At 40.3% G+C, this 21,914-nt stretch overlaps 1 protein-coding gene across 1 annotated transcript; it reads right to left on the bottom strand.

Annotated features, from left to right (window-relative positions):
- Positions 1-1,185: 1,185 nt before the first annotated feature.
- On the bottom strand, positions 1,186-18,841 carry LOC111152289 (glycine-N-acyltransferase like 3). The gene is given in 8 exon segments (XM_022510763.1): positions 1,186-2,751; positions 6,166-6,292; positions 9,028-9,154; positions 10,550-10,657; positions 14,806-14,847; positions 14,849-14,912; positions 15,984-16,271; positions 18,692-18,841. Coding segments are annotated over 6 exon segments (855 nt in total). The 5' UTR covers positions 14,885-14,912; positions 15,984-16,271; positions 18,692-18,841; the 3' UTR covers positions 1,186-2,336.
- Between the last annotated feature and the right edge of the window lie 3,073 nt (positions 18,842-21,914).

Genomic DNA, 21,914 nt, shown 5'->3' with positions numbered 1-21,914 from the left:
CAATTCTTCAATGGTTTGTATTTTATACCGAAGTTCCTTAAATCAGCGTAAGGACCCAGTCCCTTGCTAGTTCTTGAGTCGCTCTTTTCTCCTTACCTTTCTCTCCTTTCTCCAGAAATTGCTGCATGTAGTCCTTAAAAGGGTCAGAAAGAAGGTTGAAAGTTGAACAATTATATCCAACATGGATGGTTTCTGGAAGATAAAAGTAAAAAATGAATAAAGTTGTAGTGAAATTTGATAGGGAAAAAAATCACTTCCAAAATATGCAGCCCCCTGTGGAGTGGGGGTGGAGGTGGTGAAAAATCCAGAAAGCGATGACATAAAGGGATAATCACCCCCAAAGAGTTTCAAGCTGCTTCAGAGGCCAGTGAGCATAATGAGTAACAATACCGGCTTCAGAATCTGACAAAACCTGGTTCTGACCGTGATGTGGCCACTTCGAGCCTGCATGAGTTTTGATGAGTCATGACATCTCCCAGCCAGAATTCCCATGATAAGATAATTCCTATCTTTCACAAGGATTAAGTTATATATATATCTACTCTTCAGCACAATGATCAGCACATAGTTGAACGTTAGACAAACTAGAGGCATGTTATTATTAAGAATAAAGTAAGGTTATAATATTATTGCCATTACCAGGCAGGAATAATCATGTTTAATCAACACTAAAGATAATGAGCATCCCTGGGGCAAAAAGTAGACCATATTTTCCCAAGAGCTTTACGGACTCCAATTACTTGGTATTCTTCCCTCTGAAACCAAGCATAAGTTTCCAGGTAACCAATAGTCAGGATGACCTAGGCATATATTCACTCCCAAGGAGTCTTGTTTTTTTATTAAAATGATTGTCTCAGTCAGTTTGTTTACTTCTCTCAGAATAAACACCTAAAGTTGGATCTTCCTTTATCTTCGTAGTTGGGATTTTATGGCCTCTGTTGGGATAAGAAAACAATATCTTCTCTATGTCTGAGTCCACTTTATACAATCTAGACCAATCTGACCATTCAGTCTGTGCGGGCTTTTATTGTAAAGGCAAGGACACAGTTAGCTGGTGATGCATATTTCTTCCTTTGCAATCCTTGAAAGATATATATACACAAAAGAAATCGAAACCCAAATTAAAAAAAAAAAAACCTCAGGATAAAAGGCTGATGAAAATATTTATTTAATTATTTAGGCATTTAATTTCCTTTTCAGAAAAGGTACATGATTTAGTAACCAAAAAAATAGATTGAAATCAAAATGACAGCATACTGGCTCGATGTCGAACACTGATTGTATTATCTTTAAAAAGTCATTTATTTTCCCCGAGCCTTCAATTTTTCATATGCAATGAATTAAAGTTTATTATCTTATCAGAATTCTGAGTTTATACATATGCATATATAAAATATGAAAGAAACGTATATATGTATTAGTGCATCTATGAGAGCACATTTATGTGTGCATCTCCATACCCACATTCACACCTACAGATGTACCTTAGATTCTTATGAGAAAGCAGATTATAGACAAGGAAGCTGGAATAGGTGATAGGTAAGGTCCAGTCCTATGCTGACACCATCTGTTTCTAGCATTTAAAATGCCTGTATCTTCTTTCCTCCATCCATGACCACTAGGCAGTAGGTACTTTTTAGAAATGCCAATTCTCGGGCCCTACTGCAGACTTACTGAATCAGGGGTTGTGGGGAAAGAGGCTCCAGAGTCTGTGTTGCAGTGTGCCCTCCTGGTGATTCAGAAGTGCACGAAAATGTGAGAACCACTGCACTGGAACATTCCCCAGGGAAGGCGATAGGCTTGAGTTGTAAGCAGAAGTGGAAAACCAGTCACTAAAGGGGAAAAAGCAGGGTATTCTACAGAGAAGCTGGATCAGAAGTGGTAGGAAGAGTTTAGAGAGACATCGCAGCAGGCTGGGGGTGTGTTATTTACGGTAGTGGGGGGCTGGTGTGGCTGTGACAACCCAGAGCAGAAACCCAGGCAGCAATAAGGAAGCCGTAGCCACATGCTCCTGTGTTAAGTCACTGTTCCCATGCAGTCATTTCTACAACTGGGCTGAGAACTTCTGGCTGTGAACCTTTTTCCTGTGGTGCATCCCAAAGGAAGATAATTATCCTCCTCTCAGCCATTGCTGTCTCTGGCCCCTGGTTATTTCCTGTAGAACCCTGACGCAGGGAGAAGGCAGGCTCCTCAGGCTGGTGCTGCGTGTCTTCTCCAGGCCCTTTTCAATTCTTCTGATTCCAGTTGGAACATTCCCTTCTTTGCCAGCTACAGAGTGTACGTATGTTCAGGGAAAAGAAGAAAATTCCTGGAGTTCCAATGGGCTAGAGGTAAACTTAGCCAGAGAAAGCTGCAGGGGTGAGAATAAGCCTATGAAAGCGACAGGGCAAGAACTCAGCCCGGAGATTCTTCAGGAGGCTTATGGATGCTGTATTGTCATCTAGGACGTTGCCCTGACAGGGGAATCCCCGGCTTTGCAACTTCCTGGCCAGTGTGAGGGCCACCAGCTTGCTGTAACCTTTCCTGCGATGCTCTGGCAGGGTATAGCCATGGCACATGGTGGAAAACTGGTCTGTAAGAGACCAAGAGACCAGGTTTCCCTTGTCATCCCGGACACATACACTGGGGAAGCAAGAGATGAGTTTCGTGATATACCGGAGACACTGTTCATTGCCGCCCCTAGACCGAGTCCGGTTGAGTAGATCAGCATCAGCAACACTCAGGTAAGTTAGTCGTGGGGCAGAGCCCTTTCTAGAAGGAAACAACATGAGAAGAAATGTGAACGCAGGGTCCTAGGACTACAACCAGCTACTTTTCTTCTTGCACTGATTCAAACTAAGAAACAATTCCAGAGGTGTACTTAGCCAATACCAAAATATTTTCAATGAATTGGAATCTATCTATCAGTTCCCACTTATGAACATCTTTCAGGGTTTCATTTCTGGTAGGAGAAAATCCTCATTATATGAAATTGAAGTCTTTCCTTCTCATTTTATGCCCATTTCTTTTCACCTTCATATAGATTAGGGCAAGTATTTCATTTTTCTGTAAAGCAGTTCTCAGACTTGTTGACACCCTCTCTGAAGCCTTGAACAAGTCCACATTCTTGGGCGCCTAATATTTTCCTTGGTTAAAAACAAATATATTAGGCTAGAACTGTATCTTTATGCATCCATAGCCAGGAAAAAAAGTATAGATTGCTTAACATTCTAGGCATGTATAGATGCTCAAGAAATGCCAGTCCTGGGCGCCTTGGTGGCTCAGTGGGTTAAAGCCTCTGTCTTTGGCTCAGGTCACGATCTCAGGGTCCTGGGATCGAGTTCCGCATCGGGCTCTCTGCTCAGCAGGGAGCCTGCTTCCTCCTCTCTCTCTGCCTGCCTCTCTGCCTACTTGTGATCTTTCTCTATCAAATAAATAAATAAAATCTTTAAAAAAATTTTAAATAAAAGAAATGCCAGTCCTTCTAGACCTTCCCCTAAAAGGTCTGGAAAAATGTCTAAGAGCTCATGGTTTTGAGATAAAGGCAAGGATAGGAATTGTTGCAATTTCTAAGAACGAGATGGATTACTTAGTTGAAAGCCTATGGTGCTGATTTTGCTTCAGAATTTGCTTTCATTCTTCAAGTTATCAGTATCATAAGACCATCCCCCATAACAGCTAATGTTATTCTTGCTACGATCTTTATAAAGTACACTTTGTGTTTTCTTTTTATTAGTGGTTCCACAATTAGCTGACATTCTAGGCATATGTGGGCTCTGGCACTGGGACAATAATCTAACCACTAAGGAGGGTTACAAAAAAATACAAGCAATCATGGTCTTGATAGAATTTCTTATTTTTGAAAATGAACAAAGGCTGAAAATCCTGAGGCAAAGAAGCCTCATGCAGAAATGTCACTGTAGGGGCAACTGGATGGTTCAGTGGTTTAAGCCTCTGCCTTTAGCTCAGGTCATGATCTCAGGGTCCTGGGATTGAGCCCGGCATCAGGTTCTCTGCTCAGTGGGGAGCCTGCTTCCCCCTCTCTCTCTGCCTGCCTCTCTGCCTACTTGTGATCTCTCTGTCAAATAAATAGAAAAAATCTTAAAAAAGAAAGAAAGAAAGAAAGAAATGTCACTGCAAATAAAATCATTGCTACGGCAAATGTTTTAGGAGTAGTTAGTGACTACTACCTTATATCTGAAGGGCAGCGAATCCAAAATAACGGGTATACAAATTTGGGTACTGACTTAGGTGTTAAAGACAATATCTTCCTATGCAGAAGGGAGCAATTTACAGCAAGATCTGATTTTAAAAGACCTGACTGGGGCTAGAGAAGAATTTGTAATAGCATCTCAGGGATGTGACCGTAAGATGGGGAAACACATAGCCTGGTTTCTTCAACAAAAAATAATGGAAGAAATAAAAAATATGAAAGGGGAACCTGTATGTAAGAGAGATATTAACCAATTGCAATGTATGAACTTTATTTAGGTGCCTATTCAAATTAAACTGCTAAAATATTATGCTAATCTGGGAAATGTAATTACTAACTGGTTTAAGGAAATACCGTTAACCAAATTTTAAAACAGCACAGAGTTGATGCAGCCAGCTTGAGGCCTCTATCTTTAGGGAAGCCTGCTTGCCAGCTTGGCCCTTGGATGGCAGCTGGCAGTTTGGATTTCTGCAGGGGTCCTGCTGTTCCCAGAACTGACAGGAGTTGGCACTTACCGTGCCTACCTGTTTGTGCAATCACTGTGGTTTATGCAGAACACCTGCTCTCCCTCTGGGAGTCTAGAAAATCGTTATGTGCTAGGCAAAGTATGCCTCCAGTAAAAAAAAATCCTATACGTGTTGTCACAAGTTATTGCTAGGGAAACTAAGCGTGTCCTGTGTGACTCCATTGGGGAGGGTTCTGGGAAGCTTGTGACTGGTTTTCTCTGGATTTTGCCAATGCACCTTTTTCCTCTGCTGATTTTGCTTTGTAGCCTGTCTCTTCTGAGTTCTGTAGGATCTTCTAGCCAATCAATGAGCTTGTGGGTGGTCCTGGAAACCTCTGTACAGGAGTGATATTAGTATAGTGTTTGTTTGTTTGTTTTTTAAAGAATCTTTATCTTTTAGTAATATACGTTAAGATATTTAAGAATAATAGCATAATGTCTGGGATATTTCCTTCAAAGTAGTTAGTAGATTGGGGTATGGATGAAACAAGATTAGCTATATATTGATGAGATTTTCCTTATTCTAGTCTCTCACTCAGCCTTTGTGTGTCCTTGAAAATTTTAATAACTGAAAAAAATAAAATGAAATAAAAATAAAGTCCAGTTGCTTTATGTGACTTATAGTGCCCATTCTTCTTTAGCTTTAGTCTTGTTTTGCTCAAAAATTCCTTCAACATATTCCCTAGAAGAAAAGTTAACATTCACTGAGGTAGGTACTTTTCAAATATCATGTTTCATTTGTTTACAAAATATATGTAAGGAAGATATTTAGGTTAATTTCCCCAAAAGAAAGAAATTGATCAAGGCTCAGAAAGATTAAGCAGAAAGGAAGGTCACTAGCAAATGTCAGAGCAGGGGCTCTCCCGTTAAGAAGAATGCAGATTACACTAACAAGTCTTCTGAAGATTGGATTCTTGAGTCAGAATTATGAATTATTTCTTAGCGTTACAATTTTCTTCTACGTGTTACTTCAATTTTGTTCAAAAAGGTAATTATACAGTACTTTGTGGGGTAGTGGAAAGGGTTCAAGAGGTAATGTATTTAAAACATTCAGTGCCCCGGAAATAAGAGCTCTCTATAAAATCAGTCATTTACCCACTTCCCTGAAACATGAAAAAACACTAAGCATTTTTTGGCTCAAAGAGAGGTTATTTTGAATTATTTGGAGGAGGAGCATACCAAGGAATGATGTTCCTGTGAAAATACAGGACTCCTGAGTTCATTTATCACTATGCACAAAGACACGGATTTGATTTTGCAAGAAATTAGGAGCAGTCAAGCACGGCAGAAAAAAAAAATACACACACACACAGACCCACGGACTCATGTACACACAGACGTATCTAGATTCTGTGGCCTTACTCCAAGGTACCCAAATATCCCTTAATAATACTAAGTGTTTCAGGTACTCCTCTTTGTACTTCTGTATAGGAAGTCCCACCCACATGCAGAAACTTGGTCTACGTACAGAGAACTGGTGTCCAGCAGAAGTGGATGAGGAAAAAATTGAACAGCCTTGAAGGAAGTTAACTTTACACCTAACTGCTTTGAGTTGGCAACAGCTTTGGAAACATCATGTAACTCACTCTGCAGCCCTGTATATGGAAAGACATAATGAAAAACGGTATTTTATCTGAAAACACAGGAAGGAAATTTGTCGCAGTAGTTTGTACCATGCCGCCAGTTTGCCACCTTGTATCATCCTAACCACTGTCGAGCTATCTATGAATTATTGCAGCTACTCCTGGCCTGATTCTCAAACGTTGTATGGGATTTCCAGATCCCCATCCTGTTGTTTCTCACAATCATGATCTTCCATGAACACTTCTGATGGGAATATCCCTTAGGAATGTGGAATTGCTTGGGGGACTTTCCTGACTTCTGACTTGTCAGACTAATCCTAAACTCCTCAAGGTAAGAGAAATTGTATAGCTCTCAAAGTCTACAATCTACCCTACAGCAAGAAGCATAAGAGAACTCACATTTATTTAGCAAGGCATTCTGACTTAAAGAGTCTTCTAGCCTCTTGCCTAGATGCCCATTACAGAAATATCAAGGTATAAATTTAGCGTTGGTGAGATTTCTCCTAAACTTGATTCACTTGGATCCTACTCATTGATCGCAGCTATACGATGTTATCTATAAATCGTCATTCAGTACTTGTATGTAAAACTCTGTGCTGGGCACTGCACCAGCATGAGACCCAAGAATGGTACAGTCTCTGATAGAGCTCGTCACATGGCATGTTAGCTTCTGTTTACTTAGAACTGACTTGCTCTGCTTCTCCAAAATCCTGTCAGCTCTATCCTTTCTAGGGATTCTGATTAATTGAATCCTCTGGAAATTGACTTTCCCACTTCCATCCATATCTAAAAGCTTGTTTCCTCCTTCCAGTCATTTCCTATTGAAGAATACATGAATACACGAATAGGAGATCATGTTGAATAGAGTCTGAAATCCGAGCACTGGCTACTTTCTCAGGGAGTTAAGTCTAAGAAAAACCAAGTAGTTTCTTCAAGTTAACACTATTAGAAATTACAGAAGTTGTGGCTAGAATCCCACATTAGCTGACTGAGCCACCCAGGCATCCCTCCATTGCCTAATTTTTGTAGGCTTTCCAGGCAGCCCCACCAGTAACTCTGGGGTGCAAGATGAAAGACCAGCGTTTTCTATGGTAGTAGTTGGCTTTGGAGTCATTCATGATTTGGGGATGTTATGGGAAGAGCACTTAGGTGCTTTGGTTAAAATGAATAAAGATACTGATTACTTCTTAAAAGCTATTCTGTATTCCAAGGAAATTATAGTTCTTACCACCAAAGCGTATAGGTGAGAGCCCACATCAGAAGTCAAAGATAGGGGCGCCTGGGTGGCTCAGTGGGTTAAAGCCTCTGCCTTCGGCTCGGGTCATGATCCCAGGGTCCTGGGATCGAGCCCCACATCGGGCTCTCTGCTGAGCGGGGAGCCTGCTTCCCCACCCCTCTCTCTCTGCCTACTTGTGATCTCTGTCAAATAAATAAATTAAATCTTTAAAAAAAAAAAAAAGAAGTCAAAGATAATGCCTGCACTGGTTACATGCTAAAAGAGGGGACTTTACCACTATTTTAGGTGCTATTAACTCACATCTGTCTCCACCTAACTTCAGGGAGGATGATGTGTCAATGTAAATGATTAAGACTGACTCATGACTAACAGCTCGGCCGGCTAGGGAAAAAAAAGTACTGGCAATTACAAGGATGTTATCCTAATGGTGGCTGCAGGTGCTTTGAGGAGAGTGGGTCCTCCGGCACCACAGACTGTCCAATCATTGCCGTGATTTTTCATACCAAGGAAGAGATCTACTTATTTCCACACTTGAGTAATAATGGCAAGAAAATTTTGCTAGTTCAGCTAAGTGAGTGGTAGAACCCTGTCTCACGTCTCACCAGCGTAACTGGGGTAAATCTGTAAAAGTGAGAGACAGTTCAGAACTTCCACTATAACACCTTTGTGAGCATTTCCAAAGGGATGTTATAAAACACCCCAAGTCTTTAGGTAATGATATGCCTTAGTCATCCTTTGCAAGTAGACAGGAGTTTCTTCCTTGTGAGAGGGCTTTAGCTGTTTGCTGCTGAAGAAAATTACCAGACTTTGTATTTCTGCCCTGGGGGACCGTGCCTTCCTGTCCAATGATCAAGGAACTCACTTTCAATGCAACAATTAAAAACAAGAACTTCATTGACTGTATCATCTCCCCAGTCATCACAAGAAGTTGGAAAAGTAACCCACTGAAGCTGAAATTATCCATGCACAGTATTAGAAACTCTTCATGTAGGTCAGTCTTGGCCAAAAGTTCTTCCATTAGCATTGATAACCATGTAATTATCTCCTTGGATCTCAGATATACTCTTATCTTACTAAATCATGCCAGGATATCCGATGCAAATCAGTTAATTATCTCTTTCCAGATTCAGGGGCTTCAGAAAGAAGGAAAGACTTCCCTATTGGCTTACACTGAAGTTAGAGTCACTTTAAAAGATTGGAACAGGAAATGATTAAAGGAATAAAGAAAAATATGCTGTGATATTACAGTAACAATGTGGGGAAAATGTCACTTGAAGCAGCCCAATTTAAATGGTGTCTACTTACCCCAAAGGCCAAGCCTCTTTAGGAGTAAAACAAGTATTCTTCGGAAACTGTAGTACAAAAATTGTAACTATATAAAATGTATATCTATAAATTTGTGCACTTAAGTATATAAATTATCATATATGTGAACAGATATCATATCTATCTGATGTATATGACAAAAATGAGAAAAAGAAGACTGCCTAGTGCCTGTGCTTGATCTCACCTTGTATTTGAAAAACTTGATCCCAGTTGATAACATCATGTTCTTCCAACAGGCGTTGGTAAGCCCTGACATCCTTGTAGAACACAGCATAGGCATTAGAATAATGGTCCAGGTTATCTGTCTCAGCCTGGGACAGAAGACATAATTGTAAAAACATAAATATGTCCTCTAGGTATCTCAAATCCTAGATAAATTAGGTACATTGACAGCATATGCTTAGATCATTCCCACTGCCAAAATCAGCCACCTATAAACAATGGCTAGATAGGAATGTGGCTAATACACCCTGGTGAAGGAAGGAACAGATATTTTGCTTGATATACTTTTGTTTGATTATTCTACTGGTATTTGGAAAGTTTTAAGATCCTTATTCCATCTTTTTCTAGGATTTTATTTATTTATAAAAATGGAAAGAGGGTGCCTGGGTAGCTCAGTCATTAAGCGTCTGCCTTCGGCTCAGGTCATGATCCCAGAGTCCTGGGATTGAGCCCCACATCGGGCTCCCTGGTCAACAGGAAGCCTGCTTCTGCCTCTCCCACACCCCGCCCCCGGCCCACTTGTTTCCCTCTCTTGCTGTGTTGCTCTGTGTCAAATAAGTAAATAAAATCTTTAGAGATTTTATTTATTTATTTCTTTATTTATTTGTCAGAGAGAGAGAGAGAGAGCACAGGCAGGCAGAGTGGCAGCAGAGGCAGAGGGAGAAGCCGGCTCCATGCTGAGCAAGGAGCCCGATATGGGACTCGCTCCCAGGACGCTGGGATCATGACCTGAGCCGAAGACAGCCGCTTAACCAACTGAGCCACCCAGGCGTCCCAGTAAATAAAATCTTAAAAAAAAAAAATGGAATGGGTATAACTTTTGGAGCCACCTACAAGATTTAAATAGAACCCTCAGAACTTTCCTAATGTGGTCAGGGCAACACATTTGATGACGTGAGCTCTTTGTCCTTGTAAAATGGGCAGATGTCATCTTTTTTCAGTCTCCCTATGTATTTACCCACATTACCAAAGTTGTTGGTCACAGGAAAACATCAAACCAGAGGAAAAACAAGTATGCATAAGTACATATGCTTCATGGTTCTAGAGATTGTGAAACACTAAAGAAACACTTTATTGAACACATTTAAGCTAGCAGTTTTCCATGTCTGCAACTCCAAAGCCAGTCAAATTAGAAGCTAATGGTGAGGGGCACCTGGGTGGCTCAGCAGTTAAACCTCTGCCTTAGGCTCAGGTCATGATGTCGGGGTCCTGGGATCCTGATCTGTGTTGGGCTCCCTGCTCAGCGGGGAGTCTGCTTCTCCCTCTGCCCCTCCCTCCTTGTGCTCTCTCTCTCATGCAAATAAATAAAATCTTTTTAAAAAACTAATGGTGAAATATGTACCTTATTAAGCTAATATATATGACTGTAATGGTTATAATATCCCTTTTACCCAATCTTTTCTTTCCAGTTGATGCCAACTCTTGGGTTTTCAGGGTTTTTTTGTTTTGTTTTGTTTTGTTTCTCTGTCCTTTCCAATCTGTACCTCTTTCTGTTGTCGGGTGATAACAGCTTTGAAGTCTGGCCACGAATCCACCACCACCTCCTTCTGAAAGGGATTCCCACGATTCATGTTCATCACTGCTCCATAAACCTGAGCCAGAGAACCCAGAGAGACAAGCCAGTCACATTACTAACTCTTTTAGTTGCACATTACTGTTTTCACTTCTTCTTGTACTATATAGTTGTGGCCATGAGAAGGGAAATTTTTTTATAGGCACATATATACAACATGCACACGTACAAACTTTTCTCTTGTTATTTCATTATTGTACATGAAAACTGGTAAAAAAAAACAAAACAAACAAACAAAAAAAACTAGGAAAACCTATGAAAACTCTCCCCAAACTTAGGTTTTTACTGTACAGCAATGAGAGATACCAAAACAACAGGCTGACTAGATGGCACATGGGTCAATAATAAATACTTACAGAAGGAATCAGCATCTGATGTATGGATTTAGGGCTCATAATATCTTTTACAATTCCACAGATAATTTTGATGCTCAGCTGCTTTTGAAGCTGATTATGCTCTCCAAAAATAACCTGCTTAATGTAACAACTCCTTCAACCCTGAGTTATAATTAAACATCACTGAGGGTAACTCCCCTCCCCAAAAAAGCCCCCTGCCTTTCAGATTTGATGGAGGAAGGCTCTGTAAGCATTCCCTGACCTGAGGGTCATGACTATGTCTTATTCATTGCTATGTACATGGAGTCTGACATAGTGGATCAACTGGTTGTTGACTAAACAATACTGAGTATTAGAATTCTGACCTGTGCCCTTTCATATTTCTTTTCTGCACTTAGAATCAAAGATGCCTGCCCTATAAAACAACCTTCATATGCCAGGGGTGCTTATAGAGAAGAAGTTGTGGTGGTAACAAGGAGAGTGAGTTACAGGCTAGTGTTCTTAGCAGCACTTTCATCATAGATAGAAACTGAAAACAATCTAAGTGTCCATCAGCAGTGGGAAAAAATGAATAAATTGTGGCACATTCATAGTATATATTACAAAACAGAAACTTAATGGTAATCAAAAGAAGGTAGATACAAAAAGACATACTATGTGATTCAATTTACATTATATTCAGAAAAGACAAAACGACATTATGGTTTTAGAAATCAGGATACTGGTTACTTTTGGAGAGCTGGGAAAGATAATGTTTGGAAAAGAGCACTGGGGGGCTGGGGAGAAATCATGTCTGAAGTAATGTTCTTTCTTGATTGGAGCGTAAGTTATACAAGTATTTGCTCTATGAAAATTCATTGAGCTGCATAATTATGTTATGTGCTCCTTCTAGTATGTGTTATACTTCAGTGAAAACCAATTTAAATTATAGGGGCATTAGTTTTTTACTTCATGATTCAAATCATGCACCTCAATACCTAGAACATTATTCAACTCTCTTCTCTCCTTCGCAATCTGGGACTTCACTCAAATCTTCTTATAGAATGTATCTTTCCTAGTTTGGTCTGGGTAATACTAATGTGTGACATGGATCACACTTAGTGAAAATCCGAGAACTAAATTAACCTGGAAGGGTCATGCTTGCTCTGTTTAATTGTTACATTTTGGGGATGCTGATCTTATACATATATAGTCATAAATTTATTAAAGTGTTTTTTCCCATGAAGAAACCATACATCGTTATTAAAAATGGACTTAAATATGATTGCAATGTTGAGAAGGTTAAAAGGAAAAAAATTTTTTCTGATATTCAGATTGTGAAAGGAAAAAAAATGACTTGCTTGTAAGAGTTTTGCAACCAACTGAAAAAGTTGGCATTGGTTGAAGACAATGAAACAAATTCTTTTAACACCTATTTATTCAAAGGGTGCGTGTTGAGAGGAGATGGGAAGTAGCTAGGGGAAGTAAGGATGCCGGAAGAATGAGCAGTTGGAATTTGTGAAGGAAATTTGGAAGGATATTTAATCACTGAAATACTAAGGTGAGGTAGGAGGGAGGATGGATGAAATCGGTGATGGGAGTTAAGAAGGAGTTCACTTATTGTAATGAGCACTGGGTCATGTATGGAAGCATTGAATCACTAAATTGTACACCTGAAACTAATATTATACTATATGTAAACTAAATGGAATTTAAATAAAAACTTAAAAAAACAGATTATAAAATATTTAGCCATAGCCTCCAAAAAAATGGAGGAAGCATGGAACAAAAAAACAATTTTTTCTTTATCATTTTGATTCTCGAAGGGGCAGAGCATAACTGAAGAGGTATTTTGAAATTATGGTCAGAGAAGCCAAGACAGACGCTATATAACAATCCAATAATTGAAGAAAGATAAAAAGATTCAAAGGCAAAGAGACTCTGTGTACAGAAAATGAGAAATCAGGAGTGCCAAGCTAAGCAGCTATTAACAAGAAGATGATATGAGGAAGGCATTAATTTGTGCCTACGTGTTTCATTTCTTTAACTCTTACTTCAAGTGGTGTTATGAGAAGCATTCAAAAAAATAAATAAATAAAACCAAAAACCAACAACGAAAAACAACAGAAAACCACAACCATGCAGTTTGGAATCTGAGAGCTTGGATTTAAATCTGAGCTCTAGCACTTAGATATGGGGAAGGGATTTAGTAATATCATCTGTAAAGTATAATGTAATTACCTGCTTATTCAGTGTTATTAATATTATGGAGGAATTAATGGGTTTTATAAAGTTCAAATGAGACAGCATAAAAGGTATGTTAAAAAAATGATACCTACTATTCTGATCAATTCAACTAATCTGAATTCAGAGGACCTTGAAATTAAGATTTGAACAGGTGAGGGTTAATAAGTAATTATTTCATAACACTGCTAGCGACCAACCAACAACAGTTTATTGAGTAATTATATGGGCAAAGCCCCATGCCAAGCAGTATGCGAGGTATCAAAAAAAAGGAAAAGGAAAAGTTAACATCCTCACCTGGGTATCTGGTAGTTAAGTTGTTATAAGAGAAGTAGTAGCTATGAAATCAAAAGAACCACGATTCAACTGATTTTTCACTTGCTTTAGCCTTTTTTGGACTCTAACTTATTCATTTCTAAAATGGGTTAATAGTCTTCTTACAAAGTTGTTGAAAGGATAAAATAAATTGAAATTATTTGTATGCCAAAGTACTACCCACATACTATTTATAATGTAAGAGCCCATCATTTGTCTTGATGATTATATGATCTTAGATGACCCTGTGAAGGTCACCAAAACCTTTTTATTTCTCTTTGGCAAAAGAGTGGGTCAAACATTTATTCTCCAGAGTGTCCACATTCAAAATGGGACATTTTGAGTCGGACTGTCCATTTGGTACTCCTTTAGCCATATGCTCCCAAATTATCACTCAGATTTTCCCTACCACACATAGTTTAAGCATGATCCATAGGCAAGATGACTAGATTTAATCACCCCAGTGCAGTGCTCTAGATAACTTCTGTTAAAGTTTAGTGTAAATAAGGATTATCGAGGGTGTGTGCCCAATACAGAGGTCTCTGGTCTCTGTCTTTAGAAATTATGATTCATTTTATCTCTTCTGGGTTATTAGCAGCCGTCACATTTGCAGTCAAATGCTCTCACCACTGAGTTATACCCCTGCCACTTACATTTGAAAATCCATATTGTAAGGCTAGCTCCTTGGTCAAGAATTGCAGCCCTCAAAGACAATGTCTTTGCACTTTGAATTTTTTTCTTCAAGTACTTAAAATATTTTAAATCACATATTTATTTGTAATCTGTGATTAATGTCTTCTTCCACAGTAGCTCTGAGTTATCAGCAGGCCCTCACGGACTTTGGGAAGACACCAACAGAGGCTTTATGACCAACAAAGCCATTACAAAACATAAATAAATAAAGATGTTGAAATAGTCAGAAAAATTTTATGACTCCTGGACCTCAGTTCCGTCGTGAACCTAGGTTATGTTCTCATCAACAATGCTACTTAATCCATACTCTTCTGCCATTAAGAAAAGTTTAAAATTCGAGTTTACCTAGAAATAATCTAGTCCAGCACCACCTAAATTTTCCTAGCGGTCATCTAGAGTGACTGTCAAAAAAAGAATTATCACAGCCATATCTATGCTGCATGGAATCAGTCTCTAGCAGGAGACGAGTGGGAAACTGCCTGTTCAATAAGTTTAGTAGGAAAGTCCTGACATCAGAAAAACTGGGGAAACAGCCACAAGTCTGACCTTTTCACAATAAATAAAATAAAGAAATAAAAGAGAACTCTTAAGGGTAGAATACCTTGAGTGATTCGGGGAAGTAACTCTTCAACATTTTTTCCAGGAATCAGTAATTTGGTAGAACAGTTGAGCACCAGCATCTTCTCCAGAACTCTAGCAATTCCACACCTAATGAGAAAGCAGAAGGGATGTGTTTAGTTTTTGCTTGTTAACATTTGAATCTCCTGAGGAACATCCTTGAAGTCCTGTTTTCACTGGGTACAATTCAAATGTCATCGCTCCCTCTGATGAGGGAAGAAGAGGGAAGATGAGAGGCACTGGGGTGGGTAAACCAGAGAGCACGTGGAAGTAAAGAATGTTAATGACCTAATCCAGGAAAGAGGTGAGTATCCATGCTGGGCTAAGTCTTCCTATGATACACACTCACTGTTTGCTCAACTCTTCCTTTGAGACAAAAAACAGCTGTAATTTTACATCTGTTTATGTTTTCATTGAGTCTGTCTCAAGTCGACTGGGAGGTATAAGAAGGATAGGGCCCGTATCTGCTTTGTGCTCTATTGTATTCCAGCACCTACAGGGCCTGGCACAGAGGAAAAGGGCATTCTAAGTGCTTGCTGAATGGTTAAGAGGAAGCTCAGAGTAAGAGTCTTAGGGTAAGCAGGGAAACTTCTTTTTACAATGAGGGGCAAAGATGGAAGATGTGAGTGGGTCAGGCATCAGGTGCTTACGGGAAGCCACTTGCAGAGAAACACCTAGGTTGAAGATAAAGAACCAGATGGGAGCAAAGGCTGAGACTCAGTTTTAGTTAGACAAAATTAAGGAAGGAAAAAGGGACTTAATATAACGCATGCAATTCAGCCATTCGGAGGCAGTTATTTTTTTCTAGATTTGGGGACTTCCTATCCCCTGCTTTTTGTCCCTAAGAAAACTTTTTTTTCCCCCCAAACATTCCAATCAGGTCTCGACTGAATTAAACAAATGTTTTTCTGTATATTCGATGCAGTAGAGTTTATCCATTTACTCTCAACAAACAGGCACTAGGATGGCAAAAATGCCTCAACTAGACATGAGAACCTGGTGTTTCTGAGACTGCAGTGAATTTTTTCCTGTACAGCATATTCTCCAGATAGAGGACACTACTACTTGATTTCAATATGTGGCAGCTCTGTGTGACTATAAGATACTCAAGTGTTTGATTATGATTTAAAATCCACCATGCAACTCCATCATATGGTTTACCTGAGTCTGAACTTCTACGAAGCATATTTCCTGTGACCAAGTCCTGTGGCTGCAGTTCGCTGAGTGCGACACCTGAGGTGTTTGTAATTCTCTCCGGGACTCCGAAAAGGTACTGGGGCAGCACCAGAAAATCAGCTTCCTTGAACCTAGTACTCGTAGTCTCGGCTGATAGGAGAAGCTTTGCAAAGATTGAGTTTCCAGGGTTCAGGTTGAGCAGAAGAAGGAGAGATGTAGGCGTCATCTTTTCACACTTGTATCTGCTTGACATTTCACTCCCTCATGCTATCTCTAAATAAAATATTAACTTCTTAGCAGATCCTCATGTTAAATACATGAATTTATTCTAATACAATATTTGAGAAAATAAGATAGAATTATTTCATAGAGAAACTGATCATGTATCTCATTACATTTGATGCCTAGAGATGTTTTTATGTTTTGATACATAGCAAAGTAGCTAGCACAAACGGTAGGAATTCTAAGAACTTGTTGGCGATTTGCTTTATTGCCTGGTTTGTTCCTCAGAGTTCCTGAAACCACTTAGAAGTGTAGGTAAAATATATGATGAAAAATTAAGTTTAAATTAAAACTCAGGCAAGGGGAAAACAGAGGTGTAAACATAATATGGGGTCAAGAGTGAGGCCAGCAGACAAAGCATATGGACTATAGTTCTACATACAGAGGTGATCCTTTTTATTTGCGGATTCCATATTTGTGAATTCACCTACTTGCTAAGATTCACCTGGAACCCTCCAAAGCCATAGTGACGGCATTTTGCAGTCATTTATGGACATATTTGAGTCTCCAAAGCCAATATTGTCAGCGGATGCTGCAGAAGCTGACCTCTCTTTCCAGCTCTTATACGCTAAACAAGCCCTTTATATGATGTATTTCTGCCACATTCTTTTGCGGTGTTCGCTTTCCGCTAGTAATTTCACTGTTTAAAATGGTCCCAAGAGGCACCTGGGTGGCTCAGTCGTTAAGCATATGCCTTCAGCTCGGGTCATGATCCCAGAGTCCTGAGATGGAGCCCTGCATCAGGCTCCCTGTTCTGCGGGAAGCCTGCTTTTCCCTCTCCTGCTCCCCCTGCTTGTATTCCCTCTCTCATTGTCTCTCTCTCTCTCTCTCTCTCTCTCTCTCTGTCAAACAAGTAAAGAAAATCTTCTTAAAAAAAGTTGTCCCGGGCTGCCTGGGTGGCTCAGTGGGTTAGGCATCTACCTTCAGCTCAGGTCATGATCTCAGGGTCCTGGGATCGAGTCCCGCCTCTGGCTCTCTGCTAGGCAGGGAGCCTGCTTCCTCCTCCTCTCTCTCTCTCTCTCTCTGCTTGCCTCTCTGCCTACTTGTGATCTCTCTCTGTCAAATAAATAAAATCTTAAAAAAAAAAAAGTCCCAAGCATAGTACTTAAGAGCTGTCTAGTGTTCCTATGGCAAAAAGACTGTGATGGGTCTTACTGAGAAGATACATGTGTTACACAAACTTCCTTCAATTCTGGGTTATAATGCTCTTGACTGGGAGTTCAATGATAACAAAAAATCAGCAAGTGTTAAATAATGTGTCTTTAAACAGAAATACACATAAAAAAAGGGTCATATGTTGGGATGCATGGGTGGCCCTGCCGGTTAAGTAGCTGCCTTTGGCTCAGCTCATGATCTCGGGGCCTGGGATCAAGACGCACATCAAGTTCCTTGCTCAGTGGGGAATCTGCTTCTCCCTCTGCATCCATCCCTCCCCTGCTTCTGTGTGTGCTCTCTGTGTGTGCTTTAAAGAGAGAGAGATGGTAAGTGAGGGGAGGGGCAGTAGAAAGAATCTCAAAGCAAACTCTCTGCTGGGTGCCGAGCCCTAGGTGGGGTTTAGTAGGAAACTAATATATTTAGTGCCACCAACTCTTAAGAAACGCTAGTTGGAATACAAAAAAATGGCTTAGTTACTTTATACATGATAAAATCCAAATGGGAAATCTGAATTTTTCTATGCTCTTGCTTTCCTTCTTTCCTCAAAGCTGAGTATTTGTTGACAAAGAATGAAACATGAGAGGATTTAGAAGACTTGTGTTTGGCAACTAAGCCAACCTGAATGACTTACATACTAAGTTTGACAGGCACACCTGCATTTAGTTTGGGTTGAGAATGTCAGGAAATTCTATCCAACCAAATAAAGGAAGATATATCCCTTAATTTTAGGTTCCAGGTCAGGTGTCTAATATGTAAGCAAAACCTGTTTGTTAAACATATGCCCAACTTAAAGTTGGGGACAATGGAAGGGTTCCTAAAAAATGAGAATTTTAAACAACTGACAGTGTACGAAGCTCTGCTACATATCTGTACAGGATACCCATTTGTCTCCCAAATCACAATTTACCTTCCTTCTCTGACACTGTGTATTTTTATTGTATACCTTCCATCCCAAAATATGTGTGTTTTACGCTTGAAAGCCTGTGACAAGTGTTGTGGAGAGGAGATGTACTGTTGTCATGACCTATGCGTGTGAGAGCTTAGGTAAGTGAAGACACTACAAAGGAGGACCGCCATCTGAATGACTGGGATCGCGTGCAGTTGAATTTTAATTGTATCTGGGTCTGTAATTAACTCTTAAATTCTTCACAAAGGGCGCACCCAAATTTAGCCTTTAAATAAAATATCATGTACGTTTTGGATTGCCTGCTATCTACCAGAAGATACCGTAGATCCTTCAAAATCAGATCACATACCTTTAAAAGCTGTAAGAGGGTTATTTGACCAGTCTGTGCATGGTGAAAAATATCACTCAGCAAAAGTGGTGAGTAAGAATCCCAGCTGAACAGTCACTGTTGAGTTGAGTGAGAAACAGCAGACTTTGATCTAACTTCTCCTCCCCAGTGAAAGCTGTAATAAACATCATGATTAATGATTAAAAAAATCAGTGAGTTTGGGCTCTATTCATCATTCTAAAGATAAGAAGTTCTAAGATTCCAAGTAAGGGGTTTTATGGAGATTTTGCATTACCTTTTAGTGGCTTTGCCTGGCAAATAGTAGGTCCAAAGGACACAAACATATTTTCTTCAAATGCTGCACTACAGGTTTCCTTCTTGAAGACTTTTCCTCTAAAATCCACTAATGTTCTCCTTAATCATTATTTCCTAAGAGGATATTGCTTTTGACTCTTTTACTAATTTCCTCAGGGTTCCACATGAAAATGTGGTCTCCCTCACTGTGATGAGCATTACACTGAATTTGTTTAACTAAAGCTGAGGTCTTGGCGGTTTCTGCCTGGAGGGTATCAACAGAATTGTGGTACCTTCTACTATAACTGACAAGATACTCTAGGCTAGAAAGAAAATAATTAGAAATTGCATATATTTTATTTTACAAGTAAATAAAAGCAAATCAGACAAAATACTATAGTGACGAGAAAAGATTTTTAATATATTTAAGTGGTAATTTATTCACATGTATATACTTACTATAGTTTCAGAATTTCTTCTCCTTTAATGCCCACAGTTCTTGGTCATGCCACTTCAAAGAAAGAAGAGGCAGACCAGATGAAGAATGGTGGACAGCAAAACAGAGTTTATTGAGCGATAGTACAAAACTCCCAGAGAGGGAGGGGACCTCAAGGGGACTCGCCTTGGAGTTTCTAAGCCCAGGGGGTTTTAAGAGCTCTTTCCCAGAAATATCTTAAGCAACCAGGGTGTCTTCAGGTGTGCTACATCAGGGCTTTGGTCACTATGCGCTGATGGTCTTTTGGGGCTGATGTGGGGATTTATGCCTTAAGAGCCCCAGCTTGTGATAGTGACAAATGCTTTGTGGTTGTTTCATTTGAGGCCGTTTTATAGAAGTTATTTCTGAAAAGGCTGCAAAATAAAATGCTAGTGTAGTCTTGTCTAAGGTGCAAAACAGGATATTAGCACTGTTTTGTCTTAGCTGCCCTGATTCCATGTTTTCTTGCTGCGAACCCTGGCCCAGACTGCCTATCTGTCCAACTAACTCCTAACATTCCCCCATCTGAAGAAGTGACCCTAACTGCCATCAGGGAAAGGGAGCGATGACCCATCTGTTTCTTGCCGGTCCAGAGTGCTGTTGAAAAACAGCAGTCAGGGTTCCATCCCGAGAGGTCTGTCTGAGAGTTCCCGGTAGGAGGTGGTTGGTTTTTATTTGCATGACTGGACCCTCCAGTAGTGGCTGGTACCACAGGAGGCAGCTGTCTGAGCCAGTGACTGCCATCAGCTGACAGGAGACCTTGAATATTATGGGGGTTGTGTATGGTAAGATCCTGTTCCAAAGTTAATTTTGTAGCCTCTGGTGCTGTCACCGTTGCCTGGATTAGGACACCCAATGCCATTCCCTTTCTTTTTGTCACATATGTATTGTTAGCCCTCCCAGAAAGAAGACTTAAAGCTGTGGCACTGAGCAAGGCCCCTCTGAGGTTTTTAAAAGCTTTTTCTGACTTGAGTTCACATTAATAGGTGGGAACTGGCCATCTGAGTGTCCTTCATCAACTGATAAAGAGGGTGTGTTATTTCTCCATACCCTGGTATCCACAAGTGACAGCACCCAGTTATGCCCCCAAACCCCTTTACTTGTTTTAATATTAGGGGGATGGTAGGAGGTAATAGGCCAAACCCTATCTTCTACAGTCTCCTTGTCTCCTCTGTGAGGAGCACGCCCACATACTTGACAAATGTCTTGCATAATTGTGCCTTGCACTGAGAAACCTTATATCCTCTTCTATCCACGAAGTTGAGAAGTTTTTGGGTGCCAGTTTGAATGCTTTGCTCAAAGGAGACACATAAGGGGAGATTGTCTACATACTATAGTAGGATGCAGATTTCAGCTGAAAAATCTGAGAGATCTTGGGACAGGCTTGTCCAAATAAATGGGGACTATCTTGGAACCCCTGGGGTAAAACTATCTATGTTAGTTGGGTGGTCGGATTAGTGGGGTCCTTGAATGCAAACAGGGAATGAGAATTTGAATGAAGAGAAATGCAATAGAAGGCGTCTTTTAAGTCTACAGCTGTTTAAGGGGATTTGAGCCAGTAGAGCACGAAGGTTTATACACACAGTATGAATTGTGTCCACAGCTTCATTGATAATGCCGAGGTCTTATAATCATGTCCATTCCCCACTAGGTTTCTCTCTCACTCTTCCTTTCCGTCTTTCTCTCTCTCTCTCTTTCTTTCTTTTTGTTTAAAGATTTTATTTATTTGAGAGAGAGAGAGAGTGTGCATGTGCGCATGAGTTGGGGAGGGACAGAGGGAGAAGCAGACTTCCCACTGATGTGGGACCCTGATGCAGGACTCTATCCCAGGACTCTGGGATCATGACCCAAACCTAAAGCAGACACTCAACCAACTGAGCCACCCAGTGCCTCCTCATAAGGTTTCTTTACCCCCAAAATTGGGGTGTTACATGGGCTGTTGCATTGTTTTAAGAGCCCCTGCTGCTTTAGATTATTTATGATTTTTATTAGGCCATCCCTTGCTTCTGGTTTTAGAGGGTATTGTTTCCAACAAGGGAAAGTTATGAGGTCTTTAAGGTGTATGTGGCCAGACACTGCAGTTAAGACCAAGCCCACTTCTCCCTGAGTTGCCCAGACCTGAGGATAAATATCAGCCTCTAGGGGGAGGAGTCAAGATGGTGGAGGAACAGCAGGCTGAGATGACATCAGGCAGCAAGAGATCAGTTAGATAGTTATCAAACCATTCCAAACACCTACAAATCCAACAGGAGATCGAAGAGAAGAAGAGCAGCAATTCTAGAAATAGAAAATCAACCACTTTCTGAAAGATAGGACGTGTGCAGAAGTGAATCCGAAGTGAGGGGAAGATAGACCGTTGGGGGAGGGGCCGGCTCCCAGCAAGCAGCTGAGCAGCAGAGCACAAAATTGGAACTTTCAGAAGTCTGCTCCACGGAGGACATCACTTCAGAAGCTAAGCGGGGGTGGAGCCCTCGT

This window comes from Enhydra lutris, unplaced genomic scaffold, assembly GCF_002288905.1.
Source record: "Enhydra lutris kenyoni isolate GAN:26980312 unplaced genomic scaffold, ASM228890v2 scaffoldscaffold28, whole genome shotgun sequence".
Classification (NCBI taxonomy): Eukaryota; Metazoa; Chordata; class Mammalia; order Carnivora; family Mustelidae; genus Enhydra; species Enhydra lutris.
This window is presented reverse-complemented; position numbering and strand designations above follow the sequence as displayed.